General features: G+C 37.6%; 1 protein-coding gene across 3 annotated transcripts in view; it reads right to left on the reverse strand.

Annotated features, from left to right (window-relative positions):
- The window catches only part of Ano3 (anoctamin 3), a 350,025-nt gene extending 330,194 nt beyond the window's left edge, over positions 1 to 19,831 (reverse strand). For 2 of the 3 annotated variants that reach the window (XM_010603358.3, XM_033764062.1), the window contains exon 1: positions 19,397 to 19,829. In XM_010603358.3, coding sequence (XP_010601660.2) covers positions 19,397 to 19,556 — 160 coding nt within the window. In that variant the 5' untranslated portion in view covers positions 19,557 to 19,829. Of the gene's footprint in view, positions 1 to 19,396 lie in introns of all 3 variants that reach the window. The other variant, XM_033764063.1, reaches the window with a different exon arrangement.
- Between the last annotated feature and the right edge of the window lie 8,100 nt (positions 19,832 to 27,931).

Genomic DNA, 27,931 nt, shown 5'->3' on the forward strand with positions numbered 1-27,931 from the left:
AAAAAAAAAAAAAAAAAGAAAGAAAGAAATGTTCATGAGCTGAAATGGTCACGATTGTGCGAATAACATTTTTTTTAAAAAAGAAAAAGAAATTCTTCCTAAAAACTGAGAGCTTGTTTATCAAGATGCTGCAATGAGTCTGAGTTGTAAATTTGTTCTTAGAAAGTTGCATTATGTTTAAACAGACATTTAGCTAGTTTTCTATCGGCAATGGCAGACTTGGATTCCAAAACAAGTGTTTGTCCATTGTACAAATACTTTTTTTCCTTTCCACAGTTGCTTTTTGCTGTTGTGTTAGTTTTAAAATATGTACTTTTCTCACCTTTCTTCCAGTTAGCTTTGCTATCCATTTTTCTATCATTACTTGCATTTTCTTCCTTTCCCTTCTGCTAACCCATCCTTTAAGGAGTGGAAGGAAGTCCTCACTTTGTCCCTATGTCTTTTCTAAACCCTGAATCACCCACTTCCTGGAACAGGATAAAATGATGATCCTCAATTATGAACTAAAAATAGCACAATTAATAAATACAATAACTGCTTTATTGCATGTTATAATAAATCATCACTTACATTTGTGTCCTAATTATTACTAGAATAAGATGATAAGAAAAATTGCAGGAACGAGAATACTAAAGATTTCTATCTTCAATACCTTGAACTGTTCTTGGAGGAGCTGTTGTTTCCACTTTGGTACCAGCAGAAGGAGGAGACTGGGATAAAGAAGGTTGAGAAGATTCAGTGAAAAGAAAGTACACCCTTTTTTAATATTTAGATATTTAATCCACTTGGATTTTAATTTAGTGCATGGTGAAAGATAAGGGTCTAGTATTAAACTTTGGCATGTTGAGATCCAGTTTTTCCAACACCATTTATTAAAGAGGCTATCTTTCCTCCAGTGGAGACGGTCAGCTCCTTTGTCAAAGATGAGGTAGCTGAGTGCATCTGGAGTTGTTTTTGTGTCTTCCAATCTGTTTCACTGATCCTCAGGTCTGTTTCTTTGCTAGTACCATGCCATTTTTATCACAGTGGCTTTGTAGTATAGCTTCAAATTGGGAATTGTTATTCCCACTGCCATGTGTCTATTGCCTAGGATGGCTTCTGCTATTCTAGGTCTCTTCTGGTTCCAAATGAATTTCTGGATTCTTTTTTCTAGTTCTGTGAAATATAGTGTTGGAATTTCAATTGGCATTGCATTGAATCTGAATAGCAGCTTTGGTAGTATGGCCATTTTCACTATGTTGATTCTTCCTACCCAGTAGCAGGGGATATCTTTCCATTTTTCTTATCCTCTTTGATCTCTTTTATCAGAGTGCTGTAGTTTCCAATGTAGAGGTTTTTTGCTTCTTTTGTTAGATTGATGCCTAGATACTTCATTTTTTTTTTTTTGGATGCTAAACTTGCTGGAAGGTAAGTTAGGCAGAACTCTTGAAGACATTGGCATAGGAAAAGACTTTATGAACAAATCTTCAGTAGCACTGCAACTGGCAGAAAGAATCAACAACTGGGATCTCATCTTATTAAAAAACTGCACTGCAAAAGAAACCATCAATAGAACTAAGAGATAACCTACAATGTGGGAAAAAATTTTTACCAGCTGCTCCTCAAAGGGCTATTATCTAGATTGGCTCTGACCCAGCGCCAGGTGGGTGAGTTTCATTTGCGACACTGCCCTAGCCTAGACCCAGAGCCCTCTCTGCTGCACTGCCCCCCGATCTATGGGTCTGCTCTGGAGCTGCGCCTTTTCCAGCACATGCTTCTGATTGGCTCCCACCCAGATCCAGGAGGGTAGCCACTGAGCACCATCACACACCCCCCAGCTCTTAGATCCCCTGATTAAGCCAGTCCTTGGACACATTCTACAGAGGCATGGGGGGCTACAAAGGGTGGTGACTGATCCTATTGTGTTCTTGATTGTATCAATTGGGATAAAGGATAGGGATTGATTTGATGAGTTGTTTTCTCAACTAAAAAATGAGAATGCCTAAAAGTCATTAGAGAATCAAAGACTGGGACACAATAATATCAGGAAGATTTAATGACCCAGAGATCGAATCAAGGGAAATCGAACAGCAAAAATAATGATGAGAAAACACTTAAGCAAGCCACAAAGACAGACTCCCAGTTCACCAATGGCAAACAGTAGGGCAATGGAGGGTGAAAAATCAGATAGTGAACCAGCAGGACACTCAGAACTCACAGCACAGGAAGTAACAAAACAGATCAATCAAGCTCTAGAAAAATTCAAAACAGAAATAATTTCCCAGATAACCATAGAGATGGTGAGCAAAATGAAAGACATTATTCGAGATTCCAGAACAGAAACTGACAAAAAAATAGATGAGCTTAGGAATGTAATAGAAACCATGAAGGCCCAGAATAAGAAAGAAATGGAAACAATGAACACCCAACAAAGGAAAGAAATGGAATCTATTAAAGAGATTCAAACAGATATCCAGGAGGTTAAAAACTCTATTGAAAGCATATGAAACAGAATAAAAGATTGTGAAGATAGAATTTCAGATATAGAAGATAGGATCACAGACAGTGACCATGAAAAGAGAGGTCTCTTAGAAACAGTAAAGGAGCATGCGGAATCTATCCAACAACTCCTAGATGATGCAAAGAAGAATAACATAAGACTGATAGGAATCCATGAAGTACCAGGAGAAAATGCAAATGACTTAAAAAAGCTGTTCAAAGAATTAAGGACAGAAAACTTCCCAAATAGAGGGGATGAATTAGACACACAGATAAGCCAGGCATGTAGGACACCAACAAGCCAAGATAAAAAAAAATCTACACCTAGACATATAATAATCAAGATCCCAGAAACTCAACAGAAGAACAAAATACTACAAGCAGAAAGAGAAAAGAAACAAATCACATGAAAAGGAAAGCCCATCAAAATCACAGCAGACTTTTCAACACAAACCCTCAGGTCAAGGAGAGCCTGGAATGAGGTATTTCAAGTCCTAAAAGAAAATAACCTACAACCAAGACTAATGTATTCTGCAAAACTCTCTTTCAAAATGGACAGAGAAATGAGATACTTCCATGACAAAGAACACTTGAGAAACTTCATGAATACTAAACCAGCACTACTAAGAATGTTAAACAATATTCTAGAAAAAGACAACGAAGATCACAACAACAGGAGACCCAACAAATAGCCAGGGCAAGAAACTAAAAGGAGAGGACAAAAAATAAAAAAAGGACAATATTGTCAACAAAAGGACAATAACATGACAATAATAAGTCATTACATATCAGTTATAACTATCAATGTCAATGGCCTCTATTAACCAATCAAGAGAAATAGATTGACAGAATGGATTAAGAAGCAAAATCCAACAGTATGTTGTATACAAGAAACACACCTGGTGCAAAAAGAAGCCCATTGACTGAAAGTGAAAGGATGAAAAACAATTCTCAATGTGACAAGACCCTAGAAAAAAGCACGGGTAGCAATCTTATTCGCAGACAATGCAAATTTCAAACCAAAACTGATTAAGAGAGACAAAGAAGGCCACTACATCCCTGTAAAGGAACAATTCAAGATGAAGAGATGATAATCATAAACATATATGCACCAAATACAAATGACTCCAACTATATAAAACAAATATTAAGTAACATGAAAAACTAAATAACTACTAACACAATAGTAGTGGGGGATCTAAGCACATCACTATCACAAATAGACAGATCATCTAGGCAAAAAATCAACAATGAAATACTAGTACTGAACCAAGCTTTTGAACGTATGGACTTATTAGATGTCTATAGAGTGTTCCACCACACAAAATCAGAATATACATTCTTTTCAGCTGCACATGAGTCATTCTCCAAGATAGATCACATACTATCTCACAAAATAGGTTTGAATAAATGCAAAAGAATTGAAGTTATTCCCTGTATATTATCAGATCACAGTGTCATAAAGCTGGAGATCAATAGCATAAGAAATTGTAGGAATTTCACAAACCCATGGAAATTGAACAGCACTCTACTGAACAATCAATGGATCACAGAGGGAATCAAAGAAGAAATGAGACAGTTTTTAAAAATAAACAAAAATGCCAATACAACATACAGGAATCTATGGGACACAATGAAAGCAGTTCTACATGGAAAATTCATAGCACTAAATGCCCACATTAGGAAAACAGAACACGCTCAAATAAACAATCTAATGATGGCTCTTAGACTCCTAGAAAAACAAGAGCAAGAAAAACCCAAAGTTCGAACAAGAGAGGAAATTATAAAGATTAGAGCAGAAATCAATGCAATGGAAACTAAGAAAATAATACAAAAAGAAATGAATTGAAGAGTTGTTTATTTGAAAGACTAAATAAAATTGATAAACCCTTAGCAAACCTTATCAACAAAATGAAAGAAAAGGCTCACATTCAGGAAATCAGGATTGAAAAAGGCAAAGTCACAACAGATTCCACAGAAATCCAGAGGATCATTAATACATACTATGAGAACTTGTACTCTGATAAAATGGAAATTACAGAAGAAATGCACAGATTTCTAGATACTTATGAATTACCAAAGTTGAATGAAGAAGATATAACCATTTTAAACACCCCAATTACAATCAGTGAAATTGAAAATGTAATTAAAAATTTACCAACAAAGAAAAGCCCAGGTCCTGATGGATTCACTGCTGAATTTTACAAGACATTTAGAGAAGAACTACTGCCATTACTCTTCAGACTTTTCAATGAAATTGAAAGGGAAGCAATACTTCCACATTCATTCCTGGAAGCAAATATCACTTTAATTCCCAAACCTGGGAAAGATGTAACTAAAAAAGAGAACTACAGGCCAATGTCCTAAATGAATATAGATGCAAAATTCCTCAGTAAGATACTAGCAAACAGAATACAGAGGATCATGAAGAAGATAATACATTCTGACCAAGTCGGATTTATTCCAGGGATGCAAGGATGGTTCGACATACATAAATCAATTAATGTAATATACTATATTAACAAAGTCAAGGACAAGAACCACATGATCCTCTCGATAGATACCAAAAAGCATTTGACAAAATTCAACACCCTTTCATGAGAAAAATGCTGCAAAAAATTAGAATAGATGGTCTATATCTCAACTTAGTAAAGGCTATCTATGAAAGACCAACAGCCAACATCATATTAAATGGCCCAAAACTGAAAACCTTCAAGTTAAAATCAGGAACAAGACAAGGATGCCCACTATCACCACTCTTCTTTGATATAGTTCTGAAAACATTAGCCATAGCAATTAGACAAGAAAAATAAATTAAAACAATAAAAATAGGAAAGGAAGAAGTTAAATTGTTATTATTTGCTGATGATACAATGCTCTACATTGAAGACCCAAAACACTCCACCAAAAGACTTCTTGACTTAATAGACACTTTCAGCAGAGGAGCTGGATACAAGGTCAACACCCAAAAATTAATAGCCTTCTTATACACAAATAACAGACTCACTGAATGAGAAATTAGGGGAACAATTCCTTTCACAATAGCACCCAAAAAATGAAGCATCTGTGAATCAATCTAACAAAAGATGCAAAAGACCTCTATGCTGAAAACTACAGCACTCTGAAAAAAGAGATCGGAGAGGATATAAGAAAATGGAAAGATCTCCCCTGCTCCTGCATAGGAAGAATCAACATAGTGAAATGACCATACTACCAAAACTACTAGACAGATTCAATGTGATACCAATTGAAATCCCAAAACTATACTTCACAGAAGTAGAAAGAAGAATCCAAAAATTCTTTTGGAACCAGAAGAGACCCAGAATAGCAAAAGCCATCCTAGACAACAGACACATGGCAGTGGGAATAACAATTCCCAATTTGAAACTATACTACAAAGCCACAAAAACAGCATGGTACTAGCAAAGAAACAGACCTGAGGATCAGTGGAACAGATTGGAACACATAAAAACAACTCCAGATGCACTCAGCTACCTCATCTTTGACAAAGGAGCTGACCTTCCCCACTAGAGGAAAGATGGCCTCCTTAATAAATGGTGTTGGAAAAACTGGATCTCAACCTGCCAAATATTAAAACTAGACCCTTATCACTCACCATGTGCTAAATTAAAATCCAAGTGGATTAAAGATCTAAATATGAAAACAAAAACACTAAACTTGCAGGAAGATAAATTAGGCAGAACTATTGAAGACATTGGCATAGGAAAAGACTTTATGAACAAATGCTCAATAGCATGGGAACTAGCAGAAAGAATCAACAACTGGGATTTCATCTTGTTAAAAAGCCTCTGCACTGCAAAAGAAACCATCAACAGAACTAAGAGACAACCTACAATGTGGGAAAAACTTTTTACCAGCTGATCCTCAGACAAAAGACTATTATATAGAATATATAAAGAACTCAAAACAACCAGCCCCCTCAAATATAAAGACCCAATTCAAAAATGGGCATCTGAAATGAACAGACATTTCTCAGACTAGAAGTAAAAGCATCAAGTAAATATATGAAAAAATGTTCCATATCACTGGTCACTCAAGAAATGCAGATGAAAACAACACTGAGATTCCACATCACCCCAGAAAGAATGGCTGCTATCAAGAAATCACACAATAACAAAGTTGGCAGGGTTGTGGGGAGAAAGGAACCCTTCTCCATTGTTGGTGGGAGTGCATACCGGTGCAACCACTATGGAAGTCAATATGGAGATTCCTCAAAGGACTAGGATTAGAGGTTCCATTTGACCCAGCCATCCCTCTGTTGGGTATGTTTCCAAAAAGAATTAAAAGAATCATACCACATTGATATTTGCACACCCATGTTTATAGAGGCAAAGTTTGTAATAGCTAAAACTTGGAAACAGCCCATCTGCCCATCAGTTGGAAACTGGATAAAGAAGATGTGGTTTTTCTATATAATGGAATACTACTCAGCCATAAAGAATGAGAAAGTAGATTCATTCATAGGTAAATGGGTACATTTTGAGGATAAACTCCTAAGTGAAATAAATAAGTCACACATATGCAAATACCAAATAGTTTCTCTGGTATGAAAAAGTAAAGTAGTTCTCAAGATCATAACAGGGCAATTAGCAATGCGAAATAGGAAGAAAAGGATCAAAGGTATAGGGACAGTGAGAAGGAAAGGGAAAGGGGAACAAGGGAAAAGGGAAAAAAATATTAGAAAATACAAAAATGGAATTAACGTGTTTGAAGGTGGGGAGGGGAGGAGGGGGTGAAGGCAGGTGGGGACAGGGGGAAAAAATGAGAACCAAGACCTGGCATGTAAAGGTACAAGATCTCAGTAATGAATGTAATTGTACCATGTACCTAGAATGTACCAATACATTCAACTTAATTAAAAAGGACTCTTATCTAGAATATATGAAGAACTCAAAACAATCAGCCTCCCAAATATAAAGACTCAGTTCAAAAATGGGCATCTGAAATGAACAGACATTTCTCAAACTAGAAGTAAAAGCAGCAAGTAAATATATGAAATAATGTTCCACATCACTGGTCATTCGAGAGATGCAGATGAAAACAACACTGATATTGCACCTCACCCCACAAAGAATGGCTGCTATCAAGAAATCAAACAATAAAAAATGCTGGCAGTGTTGTGGGGAGAAAGGAACCCTTCTCCATTGTTGGTGGGAGTGCAGACTGGTGCAACCACTATGGAAATCAATATGGTGATACCACAAAGAGCTGGGACTAGAGGTTCCATTTAACCCAGCCATCCCTCTGTTGGGTATCTTTCCAAAGGAATTAAAAGAATCATATCACAGAGATATATGTGCACCTATATTTATAGTGGTACAATTTGTAATAGCTACAACTTGGAAACAGCCCATTTGTCCATCAATTGGAAACTGGATAAAGAAGATGTGGTTATTCTATAAAATGGAATATTACTCAGCCATAAAGAATGATAAATTAGATTCATTCATAGGAAAATGGATACATATTGAGGATATACTCCTAAGTGAAATATATAAGTCACACATGTATAAATACCAAATAGTTTCTCTGGTGTGAATAAACTATAATAGTACATAAGATCCTAATGATATAAAGGACAATGTGAAATAGGAAGAAAGGAGCTAAAGGTGTATGGAAAGTGGGAAGGGTAGGAGAAAGCTAATAAGGGAAAAGAAAAAAATATATGAGAAAATGAAATAATGGAAATGGAGTGTTTGTAAAGGGGGTGGGGGGAGGGGTGAAGGGTGGGTAGGGCCAAAGGGAAAAAATGAGAACAAAGACATGTCATAATGAATGTAACTGTATTGTATACCTAAAATGTACCAATGAACTCAATGAGAAAATAAAGAAAGTGTACCCTTGAAAGTTTCTGGGTACCTAGAACACTTATTTACTTATATAGACTCAGGCATAATTTTATTTCCTTGAATGTCAACTTTCAAGTGACGTTTTTTCTTTTTCTTAATTGTAAGAAATGGTAAAACTCCTTACTTTAGCTTAGTTTTCTCATCATTAAGGTAATAAAAGATCAGTGGAATTTAGAAAAGAAGAAAAGATGCATTTTATTGTCATTTTATCTTTTAGCATTAATGGAATTTACCTTTTTGGGCATATTATCTATTCTCTGCACTGTATTATACACAAATAGTTGTAAATACCTCCATAAAATCCTATGAATATGTAATTAAGTTTTTATTTTATTTTATATTTTGGTATTGGGGATCAAACTGCCCATTGAGCTAAATCCCTGTCCCTGTAATTGAGTTTTTTACATTTATGATACATTTTCCAATTTCAATAAAATTTTCTAACAGTTTTATAAATTTGTAAAATATTCCTTTGTATCCAGCTATGCTACTGAATTTGGTTATTCAATCTACAATCTTTTGGTGGATGTTTTGGGGTCTTCTAGGTAAAGCAACATGTCATTCACAAATACTGATGATCTACCTTTTTCCTTTGTTATCCTTATTCCTTTTATTTCTTTCTGTTGTCTAATTGCTCTGGCTAATGTTTCTGGGACTATATTGAATAAGAGTGGTGAAAGTGGACCTCCTTGTCTTGTTTCTGATTTTGGAGTGAAAGCTTTCAGTTTTTGCCCATTTAGTATAATGTTGGCTGTCAGTTTGCTTTAGATGGCTCTTATTAGGTTGAGTCACAGACCATCTATTCCAATTTTCTGTAGGGATTTTAACTTGAATAGGTTTTGAACTTTATCAAACACTTTCCCTGCATCTGTTGAGATATTCATGTGATTTTTGTCCTTTGCTCTGTTAATATATTTATTGATTTGCATGTGTTGAACCATCCCTGCATCACTTGGATGAATCCTACTTGGTTGTTGTGTACAATCATACTGATGATTTGCTGCTTTCTCTTTGTCAGTATTGTATTGAAGATTTTTGCATCTGTGTCCATTATGGAGATTGGCTTGCAGTTGCCTTTTTCGGTTGGATCCTGCTCTGGTTTTGGTATCAGGGTAATGCTTGCTTCTGGGAATTAATGAATTTAGGAGTATTGCTTCCCTTTCAATTTCATTAAAGAGTTTGAGGAATAGTAGTAATAGGTTTTGTCTAAATTTCTTGTAGAATTTAGCATTGAATCTATCAGGGCCTGGGCTTTTCCTTGTTGGTTGGTTTTTAATTACATCTTCCACTTCATAAACTGACATTGGTTTGTTTAGAATTTTTATATCTTCTAGATTCAACACTCAAAATTTAAGAGCATTCCTGTACACAAATAACAAACTGAGATAGAAATTAGGGGAAAAAAATCACCTTTTACAATAGCATCCAGAAAAAGAAAAAGAGAAAAGAAATAGCTAGGAATCAAACTAATGAGGAAAGCAAAAGACCTTTGCATTGAGAGCTACAGTACTCTGAAAAAGGACATCAGAGTGGCTATAAGAAAATGGAAAGATATCTTTTGTTCTTGGGTAGCAAGAACCAGTATAGTGAAAATGGTCATACGCCTAAAATTGTTATAGGGATTTAATGCAATCTCAATCAAAATACCAATAGCATAGCTCACAGAAGTCGAGAAAACATTCCTAGAATTCATTTGAAAGCAGAAGATATTTAAAGTAGCAAAAGCAATTCTGGACAACAAAGGCAAGAGGGGGGCATCACAATCTCTGACTTGAAATTTTACTACAGAGCTACTGTGATAAAAAAAACAGCGTGGTACTGGCAAACAAAACAAAACACCAAAGAAAATGCACAGACAACTCCATACTCAGCCATCTTATTTATTTATTTATTTATTTATTTATTTATTTATTTATTTATTTTTGGACAAAGAGTCCAAACACCTTCACTGGAAGAAGATAGCCCCTTTAATAAATAGTGGTGGAAAAACTGGCTTTCATATGCCAAAGATTAAAACTAGACCCATATCTTACTAAACTAAAATCTTTTTTTTTTTTTTTTTGGAACAGGGTCTCACTATGTAATTGAGATGGACCTGGAACTCACTATGTAGCCCAGGCTGGTCTCAAACTCACAGTGATCCTCCTGCCTTAGCCTCCTGAAGGCTGGGATTACAGTCGAAATGGATCAAAGATCTAAATATTAAAGGAGAAACACTAAATCTCCTGGAAGGTAGAACAGGCAGAAGTCTTGAAGACATAGGTGTAGGCAAAGATTTTATAAATAAAACATAGAGCACAATGAATCAACAACTAAGATCTCATCTTATTGAAAAGGTTTTGCACAGCAAAAGAAACCACCAACATAGTGAAGAGACAACCCACAGTGTGGGACAATGTTTTTGCCAGCTGTTCCTTTGGCAAAGGGCTAATATCTAGAGTATACAAAGTCACAACAATCAGACTCCCCCAAATTCAATGACTCATTCCAAAAATGGGCACTTGAAAGGAGCAGACGTTTCTCAGATGGAGAGGTACAAATGGCAAATAAACATGTAAACATGTTCAACATCACTGGTCATTTGAGAGATGCAAATTAAAACTATGCTGAGCTTCCATTTCACTCCAGAAAGAATGATTATTTTCAAGAAATCAGCAATAACAAATAGTGGTGGGGCTGGGGGAAAAAGGAACCCCTCTCCACTGCTGGTGGGAGTGCAGAGTGGTACAACTGCTGTGGAAATTAGAGTGGAGCTTCCCCAGAAATAAAAGTAGAGGTTCATTTGACCCAGCTATTCCTTTTCTTTGTATCTTCTGAAGGAATTAAAAGCATCATACTACAGCAATATATGCACACCCATGTTTACAGTGCCACATTTTGTAATATATCTAAATTTTGGAAACAGCCCAAATGTCTATTAACTGCTGAAGGGTAAATAATTTTTAACACAGTGGAGTACTAGACTGCCATAAAAAGGATAAGTTTGAGGCATTTCTAGCTAAATGGATGTACTTTGAGATCATACTCAAGTGAAATAAATCAGACACACTTTTTTAATGCCTCATTGTTTCTCTGCTTTGAGAAACTGAATGTGGAAATAAGTACCAAAAAGTATAATAGATATTGGGAAATGGGAAGAAAATGTTCTAATGAGAAGGGTAACAAAGGAGAGGGGAGGGGGAAAGGAAACAGTGGATGGGGAAAAAAAAGAGAATAGAAGGGAAAATGGAAAGAAAGCTTTTGTAAATAAGAAGAGGAAGAGGGGTAGAAGGGAGGGGGAAGGGAACAGGAAAACAAGAAGCAAACTTTACAGGTACAAATTCCTATCATTAATGTGATCTGTCTGTCTATCTATCATCTAAAATATACCAATAAAAATTAAAAATGCAAATATCCAAATGCTGGGTGTGGTGCCACACTCCTGTAATCCCAGCACTTGGGAGGCTGAGGCAGAAGGATCGCTGTGAGTTCAAGACCAGCCTGGGATACACAGTGAGTTCCAGGTCAGTCTCAACTATACAGTGAGACCCTGTCTCAAAAAAAACAAAAAACAAACAAACAAAAAATTAAAATAAAATAAAAAGCAAAAATCCTAAAGCAAAATTTAAAAATTCCTCTCTGGAGGGTACATTGTAATTTATTTAATTAATATTGTTGAAAATTTAAATTTTTCCTATTTTCTCTATTAAGTGCAACATAGCAATAGCATTCTTTGCTCCATTCTTTCTGTCCATGTAGTTGATTTTATTTGGAACAAAATTTTCCAAATAGAATTTCTAAATCTATTACTATAAGTAACACGAAAATCATTTAAAATGTACCAAATTTTAGCTAAAAGGAGTTATTTATAATTTGCTTCCATATTTACATAGAAATATACACATATTTTTATGGACAAATAGTTTGAATACTTTACAGTAAGCACCCGTATCCTTCTACTTTATCTTCCTCTAAAAAAACAGGGTGCAATAAAGTGGGATTGATTACCTATAAAGAAGATCTTGAATCATGTTTCTTTTAAAGAGAAATCTTTGCAAGTTTCACTACAGTACATTTTCTGTAATGGCTATAAATTACTATTAGCCCAGTCCATTCCATGCTTTAGGTAAGAACACACCCACTGTGACCACATCTCCTCACACACTAGGAATGTTATCATACATGCTTTAATGTAAGCCTTGACTTTTTATAAAAACTAATGACTAAGTCAATATACTAATGACTATTTTTAAAAGAATAAAGATAACTATTCCAAGAAAGAGTAAAAATCATTCGCCTGGTATCAGAGAGAAGATAAATCCCCAGGTAATACGTGTGTGGAACAATCATTATCTCTCTAAGCCATGTCTTTTTAAAACTTCACAAACCCCACTCAGGTAACCTGCAGTAATGTAATGGCCACCTACTGATTCTCCCATTAGCACTCGATATATTAGCAGAAAAACACCTTTTAACTCATCACATTAAAGTATAATATAGGTACTCAATTCCTGGTGGGATATTTTGTATCAGCATTAAGGAAAGATGATTGCTGGAAGTTATTTCACTTTACAACATCACATTAGCATTAACCTTTTGTTTTACCAGAGTACACCAAATATGCATATCATGGGAATTTAGATTGCTTTTCTTAAGAGAAGGCGAGAGGCAGGACTCTAGGCAAAGCCATTAAGGAATGAGAATTAGGTTTTAAAATAGCTCCCAGGAAGTGAAGGATTTTATCAGTCAGTCTGTCTTTGTCAAGTCACATTAGTAACAGAGTATTCAGTTCCTTCTGTTCAAAGCCACTGGGGGTGTCTTTATGGGGAGGAGAGGTACAACCTATCTCTTAACCTGTTGGGATTTATACTTTATTTGATGGAATTACACTGAATGCTAAATATAACACCTGAAAACTAAGATTTTTAAATTCTGGACTAAACACAGAAAATAAAATTCCCTTTGATGTAAATGTCACAGAAGTGAGCGCCCAGGACATAAAATACAGAAGAAGTAAGATGTTGTATAGAAAGGATGAGAAGTAGGGCTTATTGGGAGAGTTCAATTCTGAATCCTGGTAAAGGGGATACGCAGAGAAAATGGTGGAATGCTCTGCCGCGTGTCGGAATGGATACACAGTCAGCAGACAGAAGAAGAGGCTGGATTCCTGGGTTGTTACATGCACAGAGTTCACACATGAGTGCTCTAAAACGTGACCCCAGAATCTTTGTGGTCCTAGTATAAGTGCTTCGTGAGCTACATGTTCGTTTGAGGAAATCAGAAACCCAATCAATACAAATAGTTGATAACCATAGCATGCAACCATCATTAGCCAGGTGGCAACTGGTCATGGTTCTAAGCGTTACATTGTGCTGGGATCTCGAATATCGTCTACCTTGAAAAACATCTCTCCATACTGAGGCCCATATTTCAGTCTTTGGTCAGAAATGGTCTGATATCCTATGGGGACTGAAGGTCTTGGCTTAGGATTCTTCAAGGTTACACATTTCCTACGTAGCTCTTCATCTGGCTGCTAACTTGGGCACAAGTTAGGTAATTGGTAATTCGGGGACCGTGTACTGATGACTGGCATTTGAAGCAAGAAGAGTGTGTAAGACAGTCTTCAAACCCATGAAGTTTGACATTAGCCCAGGGTCCTTAGTGCCCGAGTGGAACTGAAGCATCAGATCATTGGTGTGGGAGAGTTGGAGCAACAATTTTGATATGAGGGGGGAAGGTTAGCTCTCAGAAATCATGTTATTTATTTCCTGAGAAAAGAAATTAATTTTTTTTCTTGGTAACAGAATTTAACTCGGAACCTTACTCTTGCAAGGCAGGTGGCGGAACCACTGAGCTAAATCCCCAGCCCCATGGAATTAATTTTTGTAGTGATCATCTCATGAAATTCCAAAGCACCCATGGCAATAGTTGAGTTAGCGAGATATATATACACACACTTATAATCGTATAGATAGATAGATAGTTAGATAGACAGATAGATAGATATGATCATATTTGAACTCTCTGGGTCTCAAAGCATAAATGACAAAGTTACATGAGATTAGATAACCAAGTATTTGGTATAGTAATTCAAATATTACAATAGATAGCATTGTTCTTCTTTGCTTCATTATTGTTGTAGCACACTGTAAAGTGGTAAAAGGCAAGATGTAGGTAGGAGGACAAAGTCTGGATGTATTTAAGTCCCTGGCTTTTTACTTACAAAAATCTCATTTTTATTCTTAGACGAGCACTTTCCCCATTTGTAAAATGGGCAAAACAAAATAATTTGATCTACATAGTGGTGGCAAAAATCAAATATACAAAAAAGCTGTGTAGATTACAAATTCTTTGCAAACATTATTATTTGTACATTAGAAATGGGGTTTTCATTTCTTTATCTTTTTCTTTTTACCTTGATATTGCAGATGGGAAGTGCTCTATATCTAACTAATGCCTTCTCATGCATGCAAGTGGCTTTCAAGATCCACCAGATTAATCTTGAAGATTTGTGTCATAGATGAAGAGAGAAACTCAGGAAAGAGATAAAATCCCCCAACTCCTTCATCCTAATTGCATCATGTATTTCTTCAAAAACAAACAAGTTCTAGAGCTTAATTTTATAAAATTCTAGATTACATGAAAGCAACGGACATTTACACAGTTGAATTACCTACATCTTAAACATGAAACTCTAGAAAGAAATTACGGTATATGTTATTTTTTAGACTATGCTATCAGTTAAATGATGAACAGACCATATATTGACTGAAATGCTGCTTCTCATCCCAGAAGACATGATCAGAAGTGGGGTACATTGTCTTTTAAACAAAAATCAATGAGGAGCAAATGTTTTTGCGCTTTTGGAAGTAGAATAATTTTCTTACTCCTTCTCTGGTCAAGTTTTGTGATTACTTAGTAAGTAATATTTGTTTTGTCTAAATATGTGCCTCCTTCATGTAATTTCATTTCATTGTCACCATCTTATCTTCTTATAATCGGGATAACTTTGGCTGCTTATATTTTTAAAATACAAATTATTTTTCTTGTGTTAATTTCCTAATTGCACCAACATTCTAAAGATATGTCTCATGAAACAAAAGCTTCATGTAGGGCTAGGAGAACAATCATGAAATACATACTTGATCAGAGCAGCTCCCTGAGGATATTGAAAGAAAGAAAGCTAATACTCAAAAATGTCAATACAGGTGGAAACACCAAATAGGAAGTCAATCTTGCTGAGTAAGTCAGCAAAGGTAGGCATGGAAAATAACTGGAGAGAATATCTCTTAAATTTTCATGGCGTCTTCTTCAGACAAGAAGAAGTTCTATCTTTCTGCTGTTTTGTAGTGATCATAGCATAAGCAAATGATCCATTTCTTAATTTGGCTTCCTCTAAACTTCAACGACAACCAGTCATCAGAAAACTATGTGAATTAAAGGCACAGTTAGGTTGAGTGTAATTTCCATAAATGCTTGCATAATAGGTTATTATAAGATGTTAAAGGCACATAGTTGTATAAGTGCCTGGGAATGAATGATAAGTACCATTTGCATTTATTTACACATAACTTGTTTTTCCATTCTTCATATTAGAAATAAGAAAGCGATTTTCACACTTCTGTGGAACAAGTAGCTCTGATCACAAAAGGGAAAGGACTCATTGCCTCACCACAAATCACTCATTATCCTCATTGTCCAATCACATGGGTGACACAGCACGTAGGAGGATTAAGCTATAACCTGGATGGCCCATGTCGGAAAGAAGTTACGTCACTTATTATCTGTGTCATCTAGGAAAATTTCATCTGCTGTGCTTCTGTATCTGACGATGAGAACAAATTAGCTGTGAAATTATTATATGGTATACAAGAGATGTTAGCTATGTACCTCTCATTAATACCAGAATGGGGGATGTGGAGCTCAAGGTGGTCACCGTGATGCACCGTGTGTAGCCTCCAACCTCACTGTAAGCGCATTCGAGAATCCAGCGGTGACAATCGTGTTACCATTTCTTATTACCAATTAAATCTGTTTCTGAATACAAAGAAGTGTTTTTCTCCATGGGACAGTTTTCAAACATAATTTCCAAGTATTGTCAGGGAAGGAACAATGCATTTAAAATGAAAACACAGATTAAGAGCTGAACTTTCCCCCGCTACCTAACACATAAAATTACACGTACCCAGCCACACACACACACACACACACACACACACACACACACACGGTGTGTGTGAGTGTTCTCATCACATTACTTTCCCGAAGTAATCGGCTTCTCATAGGATGGAAGGGCAACTTCACAGACAATGTGTGAGAAGCGTTACCTTTGGTTTATGTGCGTTTCATGTACAAATTAAAGATGCGAGCATCCTCTCACCAAGAATGAGTCATTTCTCTTTAGATGCACCTGTTCAGCCTTCTGTGCACTATACTATGCAGCTGTCGCTCTGTCTTCTGCAGTGGTAGGCCTGGGTGCACAGGCACGATGCAATCATTCTGCCATGCCATTGAAATCGAAAGGTCAGAGCCCTTCTCCTGGTCCATGTTATAATCCTAATTCCAACTACATATAGACATCCCATCCACTAACTTCCATTCCTGTGGATTCAATAAATATATTTGGACTGAACAATTAAAGCATGAGTCTGTTGGAAACAGGGCAAAAGTTTCTAGTGTACAAGATGCATTCTTGATGTTCAACACTTCTCAAAAATTACAAATGAAGGGCAATTTCCACCCATGTTCTACCCTGAACAATGGTGTCATAGAGTAGAAAATCTTGCAGCAATTTCCAGAGTATTTTTCCTAACCAAATACATGTATAACCTTTTAAAACAGATGTTATCATAGAAAAAATATTAAAAAGATACACCGTGATGGATTAGATGATAATTTAACCAGTCATTTCTTTTGCTTATATAGCGTGAATAGCCACAAAAATTGGGAATAACACATTCTAAAAAGGTATCTCATAGAGGTGTCATGGAAATACCTAGTTATAAGATTTCAATAGATTAAATAAACCCTTTGTGGATGCTTCAAAACAAGAAAAATTCTGCAAGAGAAGTAATCATTGGTATTTGCTAAGATAGGACCAGAGCTCTGGGAAATCTTAATAACTGTATGTGAGGAGAGAGGATGATTGGTATAATTATCTTGAAAAATAAGATGAAGAGTGATTAGAAGGTATAATTTTCTCTTATAGAATATGTATAAACCACATGAGCTTTGCAGAAATGAGCTGATACCATGTAATGTAATGCCCAGGTCACCGAGAAGAGTAGAAATGATGAACACAGATCAATTGCATCAGATCATGCTGCAGGTAAGATTTTCTGCCCCAGTGGGCAGGGGGCTTGTTAAGGAAAAGTTGGAGAAGGTGAAGTTACCTAGGAGGGCATCAGGACCTCATGGGGGAAAAGAAAGAAAGCCAGTCTTCTAGCCCCTCCAGCAGGCAGTTCTGAGTCAAGATACCTAGGTTTTTACTTTATTTCAAGAACCTTTGTATTACTAGGTACCGCACTGGAAACTGAGGTCATCAGGTGGCCGGGGTAGAGAAGATGAATATCGATCTATGATGCCTTCCAATGGACACATGGATTCAGTTGCAGTCAGTGCTAAGGAATATGCAAGGTCTCTGGAAGGGTCACGGACAGAATTAGAAGGCAGAGATGAAGAGTATCCTAGAAGCTCAGCAGAGGTGGGGTAAGTCTGAGGCACTTTCAGGACAGTGGAGCAGAAGTCTGTTCCGGACCCTCTGTAGTATGCAGTTCTGGGGAGAAGACTGGATCTCTCAGCAGATGGGAGGGAACTGCATAAGGGCAAGATTTAAATCTCCCGGAATAGAACTGCTCCTTCTGAGAGAAGTGTTCAGAAAGCAAACAGATGAAAAATACAACAAACATACATATTCAAGCTGTCATTTAATGTCAAGTGCTTTGTTTACAAGCCTCTTTTTTTTCTGCCAAGTTCTCCTTTATAACATTATAGGCATTTCTAAAGGACAGATTTTTCCAAATTCTGGGAAATTATAGATTCAATTCTTAGCAAGAGCTTCAATTTAAGAACAAGATGACAACATAGAGATCTCTTTTCTTCCAGTGGAGAGAAAGTTCACGGAAGTATATCTTATCTCCAGATTATAGAACAGCCTCCCTGTAAACAACTCATAACAAAAGAACATCTATGAACACAAATCAGAGATTGCTTGGGATGGCATAAAATTCTTTAGAAATAATTTGCAGTAAAGCAGAGGGGTGAAATTAATTCTCAGGAGACTCCTCTGGCTGTGAGGATCAGAGATTTGGCTTAATTCTGGCATTTACTCAATGTGTTTTTATGAGGAAAGGTAAGTAAGTTGGAAGGAGATTTACTTTACAATATTTAAAATACTACCAATTCATTATATCAAGCCTTTCTTCATAACGCAATTAAATCCTGGACATCTCAGAGTGGTTTGTGATAAACCAAACTCAGCCATGTTTTGATGAATACAAATTTCATGGCAAGGATGAAAACAGTGAGATTAGAATAAGTAACTCTTGTAAGAATTAGAAAATTATTCATATTGAATTCTACCAACACTGTGAGTTCATAGAGAATTAAATCATATCATAAAATTAAAAACCCAAAGTGATGTTTTCCTACTCTGAAGGAAAATGCAAATGCATGTATTATCCCTTATATAATTATATGAAGAGTTGAGAGATAAAAGACACGAGAGAAAGATGGCATTCATGGGGTATCTCTGATGGCATCAGTCACACCAACATAACTTAAGCCTTGTTAGGGCTGAGAATCCAGAGGAAAAAAGTCTACTTCGTTTTTAACATTGTTTTGACTTCACTGAATTTGACTTGTGACATTTCACTCTATGAGTGAATGTCTTGAACCTCTTTTCTTTTTGCAAACTCTATTTATACATTTTTAATTAAAAAAAAACAGCAAGTAAAATTGGCATCGCCTATGCCACAACCAAATAGATGACATCAACCTTTTTTCTGACATTAAAGCAGCATTAATGTAGTTTAATATATTCAAACATGACCATCTGCGGGTTAGCTCACCAGTGGGGACAGACACGGAGTGCTGAAGTTCCGGTTGACAAGAAGTCCTGGAGAGGTCAGTCAGACAGGTTAAAGTCAAGTCAGAACTGGAAGCCTGCTCCTGTCTGAAGCTTTCGCCTTCGGAAGACAGAGTATCCAGTTCAAACGTCACAGCTGACATTGTAAAACTTTCCAGCAACCATGTAAAGAAAAGTTCACACTACTGAATTTTCAAATAATCGTAGGGAGGGAAACAAGCTACTGTATTATAATCAGTAGTCACTCCAGGCTTTTCCATAGCTGTTTTCACTTGGAAATCCAAAGGAACTAAGGTCCTAAATTTTCTGTTTCCAAGCCTTTCTTACGCAAGCAACATCAAGGATGGAGTTTAGAATTGCTTTTCTTGAGGCTATCTCGTGCCTGTAAATGATAGCAGCACTTATCCTATCTCAGAGAAGCTGCAGTGGAAACAAAAAGGGCTAAGTGAACACTCAGGCAGGGATGCAAAGGGAACCTTTTAGTCATCGGCTACCGGAAGCTCTCAGGCACGTTTTTGTATACTTGAGAGATCCGCTGGGTGGGGCCAGGGCCTGCCGGGGAATTGGAACCCCCCCACCCATCCCCCACCCAAGGGGCAGCCCATCTGAGGAGTTAGCTGGGAGGAAGTTAATCCCAAATGCTATTTCCTGGCTCAGGGTTGTGAGAATTCATTCCTGCTGCTTTTACAAAGATGACTGTGGTAGGGAAGATGTAATGTAGTTTTGGGTTTTCGTTTTGTTTTGTGATGGTTAGATAAAATCTACTGCTAGAGAAACACAAAAGGTTAGATTTCAGTGTAGGAACAGATGATCAATAGGAGAGCATCATGTGGGACAGGGAGGGATTAGCGAGGCTGGGCTCATGGTATGTTTGAGAAGTAAAAGACCTGTACCCTCTGAGTAGTAAGGCAGAGGCTGCATTTATCGCTTTCAGAAATTCAGTGTGGGACCTGACCTTTGTTAATCTTCTGTCTCTTAGTTCATGAATTAACTAATGAGCTGGAGGTGAAACCAACTGACAGCTTATGAAATAGTAATTCAGTGAAAGCTCTCCCTCAGTTTACAAAGTTAAACCAGCTGAGGTTCAAACCAGTTTTTTGATGGTCAGTGTTAATCCATGATTTATTCGTTACTGCATTTTTTTCATTGAAGTGAGTATTTACTGACTGCATTAGATCTTAGCTTAGCTGTTGAAATAGCTGGGTAGGATCTTGGGAAGAAATGTTTTTCTTCTCAGTGAGAAAGAAGGCAGTTCCTGATTGGGAATTTTATTATGACTATAATATTAGATATGGTATTAGATAGAAAAATGGCAATTTTAGCCTATTTTTATGATCCTGGCCCAGTATTGAGAAATTAATATATATTCTTCTATAAAGCGTGTAAGTAAATTGCTGTTATAAAAATTATTCTGAACAAAAGTTATGTCTTGTGATTATTTAAAGAAGTAAACAGATCTCCGATTCACATGACTCTATAAACCCTAGCTGGAGTAGAGGAATGAGTGTCATTCCAAAAGCATGAACAATAAACAAAATAGTCTGTGCAAGATTATCGCTATTGGTTTGGACTAGGCATTAAAAAACAAAACAAAACAAAACAATCTTTGACCAAAAGAAGCTGACGTGGCCACGCTCGAAGGTTAACTGGGACCCTCAGTCTCATAAGAAACTGAAAGCAGAGTGCATTTTAGAAGGCAGATTCCAGTCGCGGAAAGACGATTCATAGGGAAAGATAAACAGATATAGAAAAAGGATCAAATGTTTGAAAAAGTACAAACACAGTTTCGAGCAACAGGCTAAGACCCAGAATGGTGAAAGATGGGCTGCTCTTCAAAGGAGGCGCTGGCTGTACTAAAGAAAAGGAGAAGGCAGCTTATGAGAAGGACAGGAGGTCTGTGTACCCGGCTGGGCCTGAGCGCTGCTCAAGAGGTTTGAACAGCAGAAAAGTGAAGCTCCCTGTGCCCCCTGCTTGGGTCCCCAGAGCTATAAGCTTGCAATTTTATTCCCGATAGTCATTGGGAAGAATCACTGTTCTTATTTTGGGAAAGAGTTTTACAAATATTTCATTTCTTCTTTACGTGTTTGATAAAATGAACTGGGAAAAACAAACACCTAGGTAGGGGCATTTTCTTAATTTGAAAAGTCTTAGTAATTTAATTATTTTAATAGTTAAGGAACTACCCATGTTTCTGTTTGTTCACTTTGGATTTTGGCCTGTCTCGAGTCAGACATGAAAGGTTTTCTTTTCTTTTCTTTTTATTTATTTATTTTTTTGGTACTGGGGATCAAACTCTGGATCACAAACTTGCGCTTGTGAGGCAGGAAGCGGCACCACTGAGTGAATCCCCGGCCCGAAAGGTTGTCTTTTAGAAGGAACTTTCCCTCTTCTGTTTCATTTAAAAGCGGATATCCTCTCAATCTTTTCTGTACTATATATTTTGAGTATATATTTTCAATATATTTTTAACATTTGTGGGATCTGAAGTTATGTAAATCCTTGCGACTGGTCTTTTGAGGCTTCTCCCATTTATTATTTATTTATTTATTGTGTGTATGTGGTCAGGGTGGTGTTTGGGATGGAACTGAGGCGCTCAGAAATAGCAGGCAAGAGCTCACCCACTGAGCTAAACCCCTAACTCTTACATTTACCATATTTTCCTTTGATTTGATCAGTCTCCCCCAGGGTATTATCTGTTCTATTAATTTTCCCATATTGCTAATTTATAATCATTTCCTATTCATATTGGATGTTGCTTCTTTTAAAGGTTAAGTCTAGTATGGCATATGGTCTACTTGTTCTGATAATAAGTAGTTCAGCTACACTTGGTTTCTTTTGCCAATATTTGTGTAGCAAAATACTTTCTCATCTGATCTGTGTTTTTGTAGTTTTAAATTTATTTTTTATACTTCTCTTACATTATCAGAGTCTGAGACTCTTACGGAAAATAGAATACAATTTTCAGGGCATTGTCTGTGACCTAATTGTAGCTACTACATTTACAATCAGTGTAGTTACTGACAAGTCTGAGTTTGAACTGGCTGTTGTTTTCTTATCTCTGCACCTTCTTTTGAATAGATGGGCTGTTTATCATGGCTTTTTCTCCTTATTCCTAATTCCTTATGCTGTAGACATCAATATTTTAATATTTTGTTAGACAATTATCACAGTATAACACACTTGTTGTTATTTGTGCCACTTCTCAAGAAAGGTATACTCTAGAACTTTTAACTTTTTTTATCCCTCCCCGACTTTTTGACCAAAACTTTAATTCTGTGCATTTGTTCCATCATTAAAAATGTTATCCTTGTTTAACTTAAATCTACCCAAGTATTTACCCTTTCCTGTGCTCATTTATTTTCACTTTTCTAGAATTTTACTGAGGTTCTTCTATCTAAAGATCTTCTCTCGTTAACGTGGGCTGTGGCAGACCTGACACGTGCCCAAACCCGTGACTTGAAGGGCGGTTGCGGATGATATTTCTCCAGCTGTAAATGTTCTGAGAAGGAATGCGCCTCCCAAACTGCGTGATCTGACGGACATTTGTTTTCATCAGCAGACCGTCTTTCGAGGAGAGGAAATCAGGCTTCAGCTCTCCTCTGAGCAGAAGGGAGGGCACCGTGCGATGCATCCAGCCTCAGGCCAGCAGAAGGCACCGTGTCTGACGCCAGGAACGCGAAGTCCAGCTTTAGCTGTACGCAGCCCTGAGCAGAAGAGGTTGCTACCAACCCAGCATCCGGAGCCTTGCTGCACCCAGGGCCCCTGTGGGAAGCGTCTGCTCGGAAGCCGGGCCTTGGCCCCTTCCCACAGTCCTCGCCACTCCAATAAGGAATGTCTTCTGTAAACTGTGTCACGCATGGACTTGGACCGCTGGGACAGACGCACAGCAGATTCCCATCTGTTAGATCATTTGAACCTGCTACTTTTTAAAGTCAGGAATATCGACAACCTTGCCGAATGGGACGATTTGGAGAGCAAGGAGACCCTGCTCAAAGCCGCCAGCGCGGGATCGGCCTCACGACTTCCAGTCACGCAGTTACCTGCAGGGCAGTAGTGACTGCGTTGGGGAGAAGTCGTCACACAGAGCAGCAGATTGTTTAGGAAAGACCACAGACGCGACGGGCAGGCGCCCGGTGTACTGCGTGCGCTCAGGCGCATTGGGCCAGCAACTTAGCCTTCCGAGCCCCTGCGATGTGGAAATTACTGTGGGAACTAAGTCTGCTTGACGTGAAGGTGCTGCAAATAGCTGAAGCTAAAAAACAAACTTATTCTTTAAAATGTAAGAACGCAGAGCATAGTCAGTTGCTTCTTTTAATGTGATACCTTTTCCTTAAATTTTAGTTCAACCTTAGAATTCTTGGATGTAACAATTTGAAATGGATCTTATTTGTACAACACTTATAGATATTCTAAACATTCTGTATTCTGGAAATATGTCTTTTTCTTGTTTGTTTTTACATTTCTTTACACAGAAATGTAAAATTTTACTTTGCTCTAAGACTCTAGAAATTGTATTGGAATGTGGCTCTCTCTTGAACATCAGGGAGCTAAACAAAGATTTTGAAGGCTGACAAACCATAAAATGCAAAGGAAACTTTTAAAATTGAAGAGCAAACATTTTAATGCTTTCTTTTTGATATCTATGATTTGAACTTCTTCATTTTAATGATTTTATTACTTTAAAAATGACAGATTTGTCATTCGAAGAAAACACAGATTTCCCTACTAGTGATAATGCTTTTTGCATTGTGATTATGAATTTGCTGTTTGATTTCCTGTGTACTTTCCCATTCAATCCTGACGAAATTCAGTAAAGTGGACATCATTCTCCCACAGCAAAAATACACAGAGTGACTTAAATTAACTGTGAGGTGAAGGTTTGAGCTACAACTCAATCTTAAGTCCTAAGTCCAATAATCATTCAAATATAGCTTTCTTTTTCTGCCAGTTTAAATATTTTAAATATGCCCGGGTCCCTCACTAGTGGCGCCAGTCATTTATTTCTTGTGCTCACGTAGTCCTGAGATGCACAATTGGATCTGGCTATAAGACATCGATTTCCTCTTTCAATTTGAATATAGTCTTTACAGCCAACCTGGACATTGTAAACTCCTTGATAGAAGAGTTCTGAATATGAAATTAGTGTTTTTTTAATATCTCCCGTAGAAGGAGACGGAATGCCTCAGACATTTGGAAAACCGTTCATAAATAAAATATCCGCACTTGGAATGATTAACAGGATTTAGAGCCAAACAGACTGAACTTCAAGTCTGCTCTGCATTCCCTCTCTCTCTTATGCGAGGCAGGGGGCCTGAGCATTATTCTCTTTGCTTTTAGAGAGGAAGTAACAATCGCTTTCTGCTATGTCCGTTCTCCAAACTGAATGCGAATCAGCTACCATGGTACTGAGTGCACAGAGGCCCTTACACAGATCGTCCTCTTTCCCATCCCGTCATCCCACGTATCTGCTGGGAAACACTGAGGCAATAGTTCATTATCTCTGCAAAACAAAAATGAGCTTAATTGTGAGACAGTATTCCAAATTTGCATTAATGTCCCCTGTTTATCTTTCCGGATATTACATTTTGAGGACAAAAAAGGGCGCTTTTCATCCTCCGAGGTGAACTATGTATGTCACCATTCTCCATCTTCCATTTCAAATTTAGATTTTAAATTCTTCCAACCATTTCAATCATTTAAAAAATGTTTTCCCTGTGAGCCACTTCCAAGAATGTGCCGAACACTGCAGAGGTCTGAGAAATCCTTCATCAACGTGCTTTCACGGATGGCAGTGTACGGGGAATGGCGTCTGGCTCACCTGACGCTGTGGGGACGCCTTGGAAGACCAGTGTACCTTGCCGAGCCCCTGAATGATGAAGGGCCCCAGCTCCTGAACCCTGAAATCCACTGCTGCACCTCTCTCTGCCAAGTCCCATGGTCCACTTCCGGCCCATGGGAGCTCTGCAGAGCACCCAAGGTGGACCCACTCCTGGAAGAGGGGGACGCCTCGAAAACCTGCCCAAACTCACCCAGAGGTGCAGTTTTCTGGGCAGTTGCACACAACGTACCCTTCCTCTCTCCTTCGCGTGGGACTCCTTATGCTGCCAGTATTTTCTGTTAAGAAACGGAAACAAAGTCTTTGTAGATAGAAAGGGAGGGAGGGCTTGAAGGGAGGGCAGGGGAGAGGGGAAAAAAATAAAAACCGAGATCGATTATATAAAGGTACCAATTTCCAACAATGAATGTCATTATGTTGTACACATTAAATGTACCAATAAAACTAATTAACACAAAACAAGTATAAGAGAAAGTTGCCATCAAATCGCTTTCCTAGGTTTCCCTGATTCCTCATTTTTTTCTCCCACAAGAATTCTAATGAATTTCTTGCATATTTACACCCTTTTTACTGTAGCTCAGAGGAAAGGAATTAACACAGCTTTACTGTCCAACTAAAATCTAAATGAAAAAAGCGATTAGTTGTTTGAAGAGCAGGAACCCATGACAAAGGGAGAGTTGAGGCTGCTGAGCTACACCTATCAGGTGTACACTGTCCTGCAGCCAACTGTGAAAGCATCCACCCGAAGAGTCAACAGGAATGTAGTTTTAAAAGATTCTGAAATATCTACATGTCTTCAGCAAACAAAACCAAACCAACCTCAAACAAAACAAACATTGGGAACTTTAAAGCCATAAAGACACACATCATCTGCAAAAGAATAGCACTTACTTATGGGCCTCTGCATGTGAAATTAGGCAAAAAGAAACTTTCTTAGTCTTATTTTATAAAATAAATGTGATGATACGTGCCTGCGGAGATGTCACCTCCTAAAGATGATCTCAGAGTACCCTTGCTGTCTTTAGAACCCACATGGTGAATCCAGTGACTTTGCCTTACTGTTGCTTTTCACTCATTGTGATTTCTAGTCCGTGTAACTCTTGATTTCCAATCTCTGTAATTCCTGATCCATTCGTTTCCATTTTTATATTTGTGCTCCTAGGCCTGATACTTATTACTTCTCCACTTATCATCTAAACCAAGAGAATAACTTGTTCTATAAACCTATTTCTGACTAATCTACATAGAAAAAACATTAAAATCCATCCTGTGAATGAACAACGGCTCTCCCAGCTTACCTGCAACTGTCAAAATGAGGAAGAACGAAAGAAGTTGTCGGGCAAGAGTAGAGTTGCAGCTAAGAGCCAGCCTTTGCTAGGATGTGACGTGGAAAGGTGGGTATTCTGTAAAGCTTTAGAGAGCTCACAGACGGTCGAGGCAGATATACAGTGTATTGAGCAGGGCTGCACAGGTCCCTGCCTGGCTTGACCACCCTGGGCCCAGAGCATGGCTTTCTAAATATGTTTGCTTTCATTCCCCTCATGGATAATTAATGACAACAGTGCTCATATATGCTGGAAGGGTGGGTTGATTATCTTAGTTCTCAGCTTCGAGGCCCCTATACCTTGTTCTGTGCACTGAGATTGGCTCTTAGAAAAATCCAAGAGTTAACTTAGAGGTGTCAACTGTGACAAATGATCGTTATGTTGTTGTGTACTATTGTCTTCAGGCATTGGAACAATTTTGTCTACAAATCTTATCACAGAATCTCTTTAGTTAAATGAAAGAACCCCCTCAATTGGCTGCAGGAGGGGCATCCATGATGAGGCTGCTTCTGTGATACAATGCAGCCATGGTACAATGCAGCCATGATACAATGCATCATCTCTTGCCTCTCTGCCTTCATTCAGAAAATCACCACCCCTGGTTAGGATTGTCCATCTGATCTTTTTATTTTATTATTATTATTATTTTTTTTTGAGACAGGTTCTCATGGAGATCCTCCTGCCTCAGCCTGCTGAGCGTTGGGATCAATCTTTTATTCTCAATTTCATTAATCTGTCATTTATATATCCAATCAAATAATCTAGCATTGACTCTAACCAAATGTTTAATTTCAGGAGATTTAAAGTAAAAAGTAAAAGGAAGAAAATGCTTAAACGTCTGTATTTGTACCTTCTAGAATTATCTGCCTTTCATGAGGATTTTTTTTTTCAGATTTACAATGTTGAGAAAAAGTAAAAATGTAATAAAACGTTTTCATTGGAAATAGTAGACTACTAAAGGTAAAACTCAACATATTGTCATCTTTGGCCCATTTTATACTATCTCTTAGAACTTTCTAGAAAAAAAATAGTAGAGGGACATAATTCAAGTCCTCTAGCCAGAAATGCTCTCTTCTCACCACCTTTGAGTGTCCACAGCACATGCAGTGCTTCACAAAAAGTCCCAGGGTCTAAAATAATATGTAGAGTCCAACAACTTACTATATTTTGTCACGCGCACCTCGCCAGCAAGGAGCATGCAACACTCAGGATTCTTCTGAAGCACGCTTTATTGGAGGTTCTTCTGCATTCTTCAAGATGGCGGAAAGACCCCGAGCCGGATGCGAGCCTGCCTTTTATAGCCTCTCGGGTGACGTAGCCCATTTCTATTGGCCAATGCCGGCCTGCGTCATTCTGA

The sequence above is a fragment of the Fukomys damarensis genome, unplaced genomic scaffold (assembly GCF_012274545.1).
Source record: "Fukomys damarensis isolate Sample0158 unplaced genomic scaffold, DMR_v1.0_HiC HiC_scaffold_16, whole genome shotgun sequence".
In the NCBI taxonomy this organism is placed as follows: domain Eukaryota; kingdom Metazoa; phylum Chordata; class Mammalia; order Rodentia; family Bathyergidae; genus Fukomys; species Fukomys damarensis.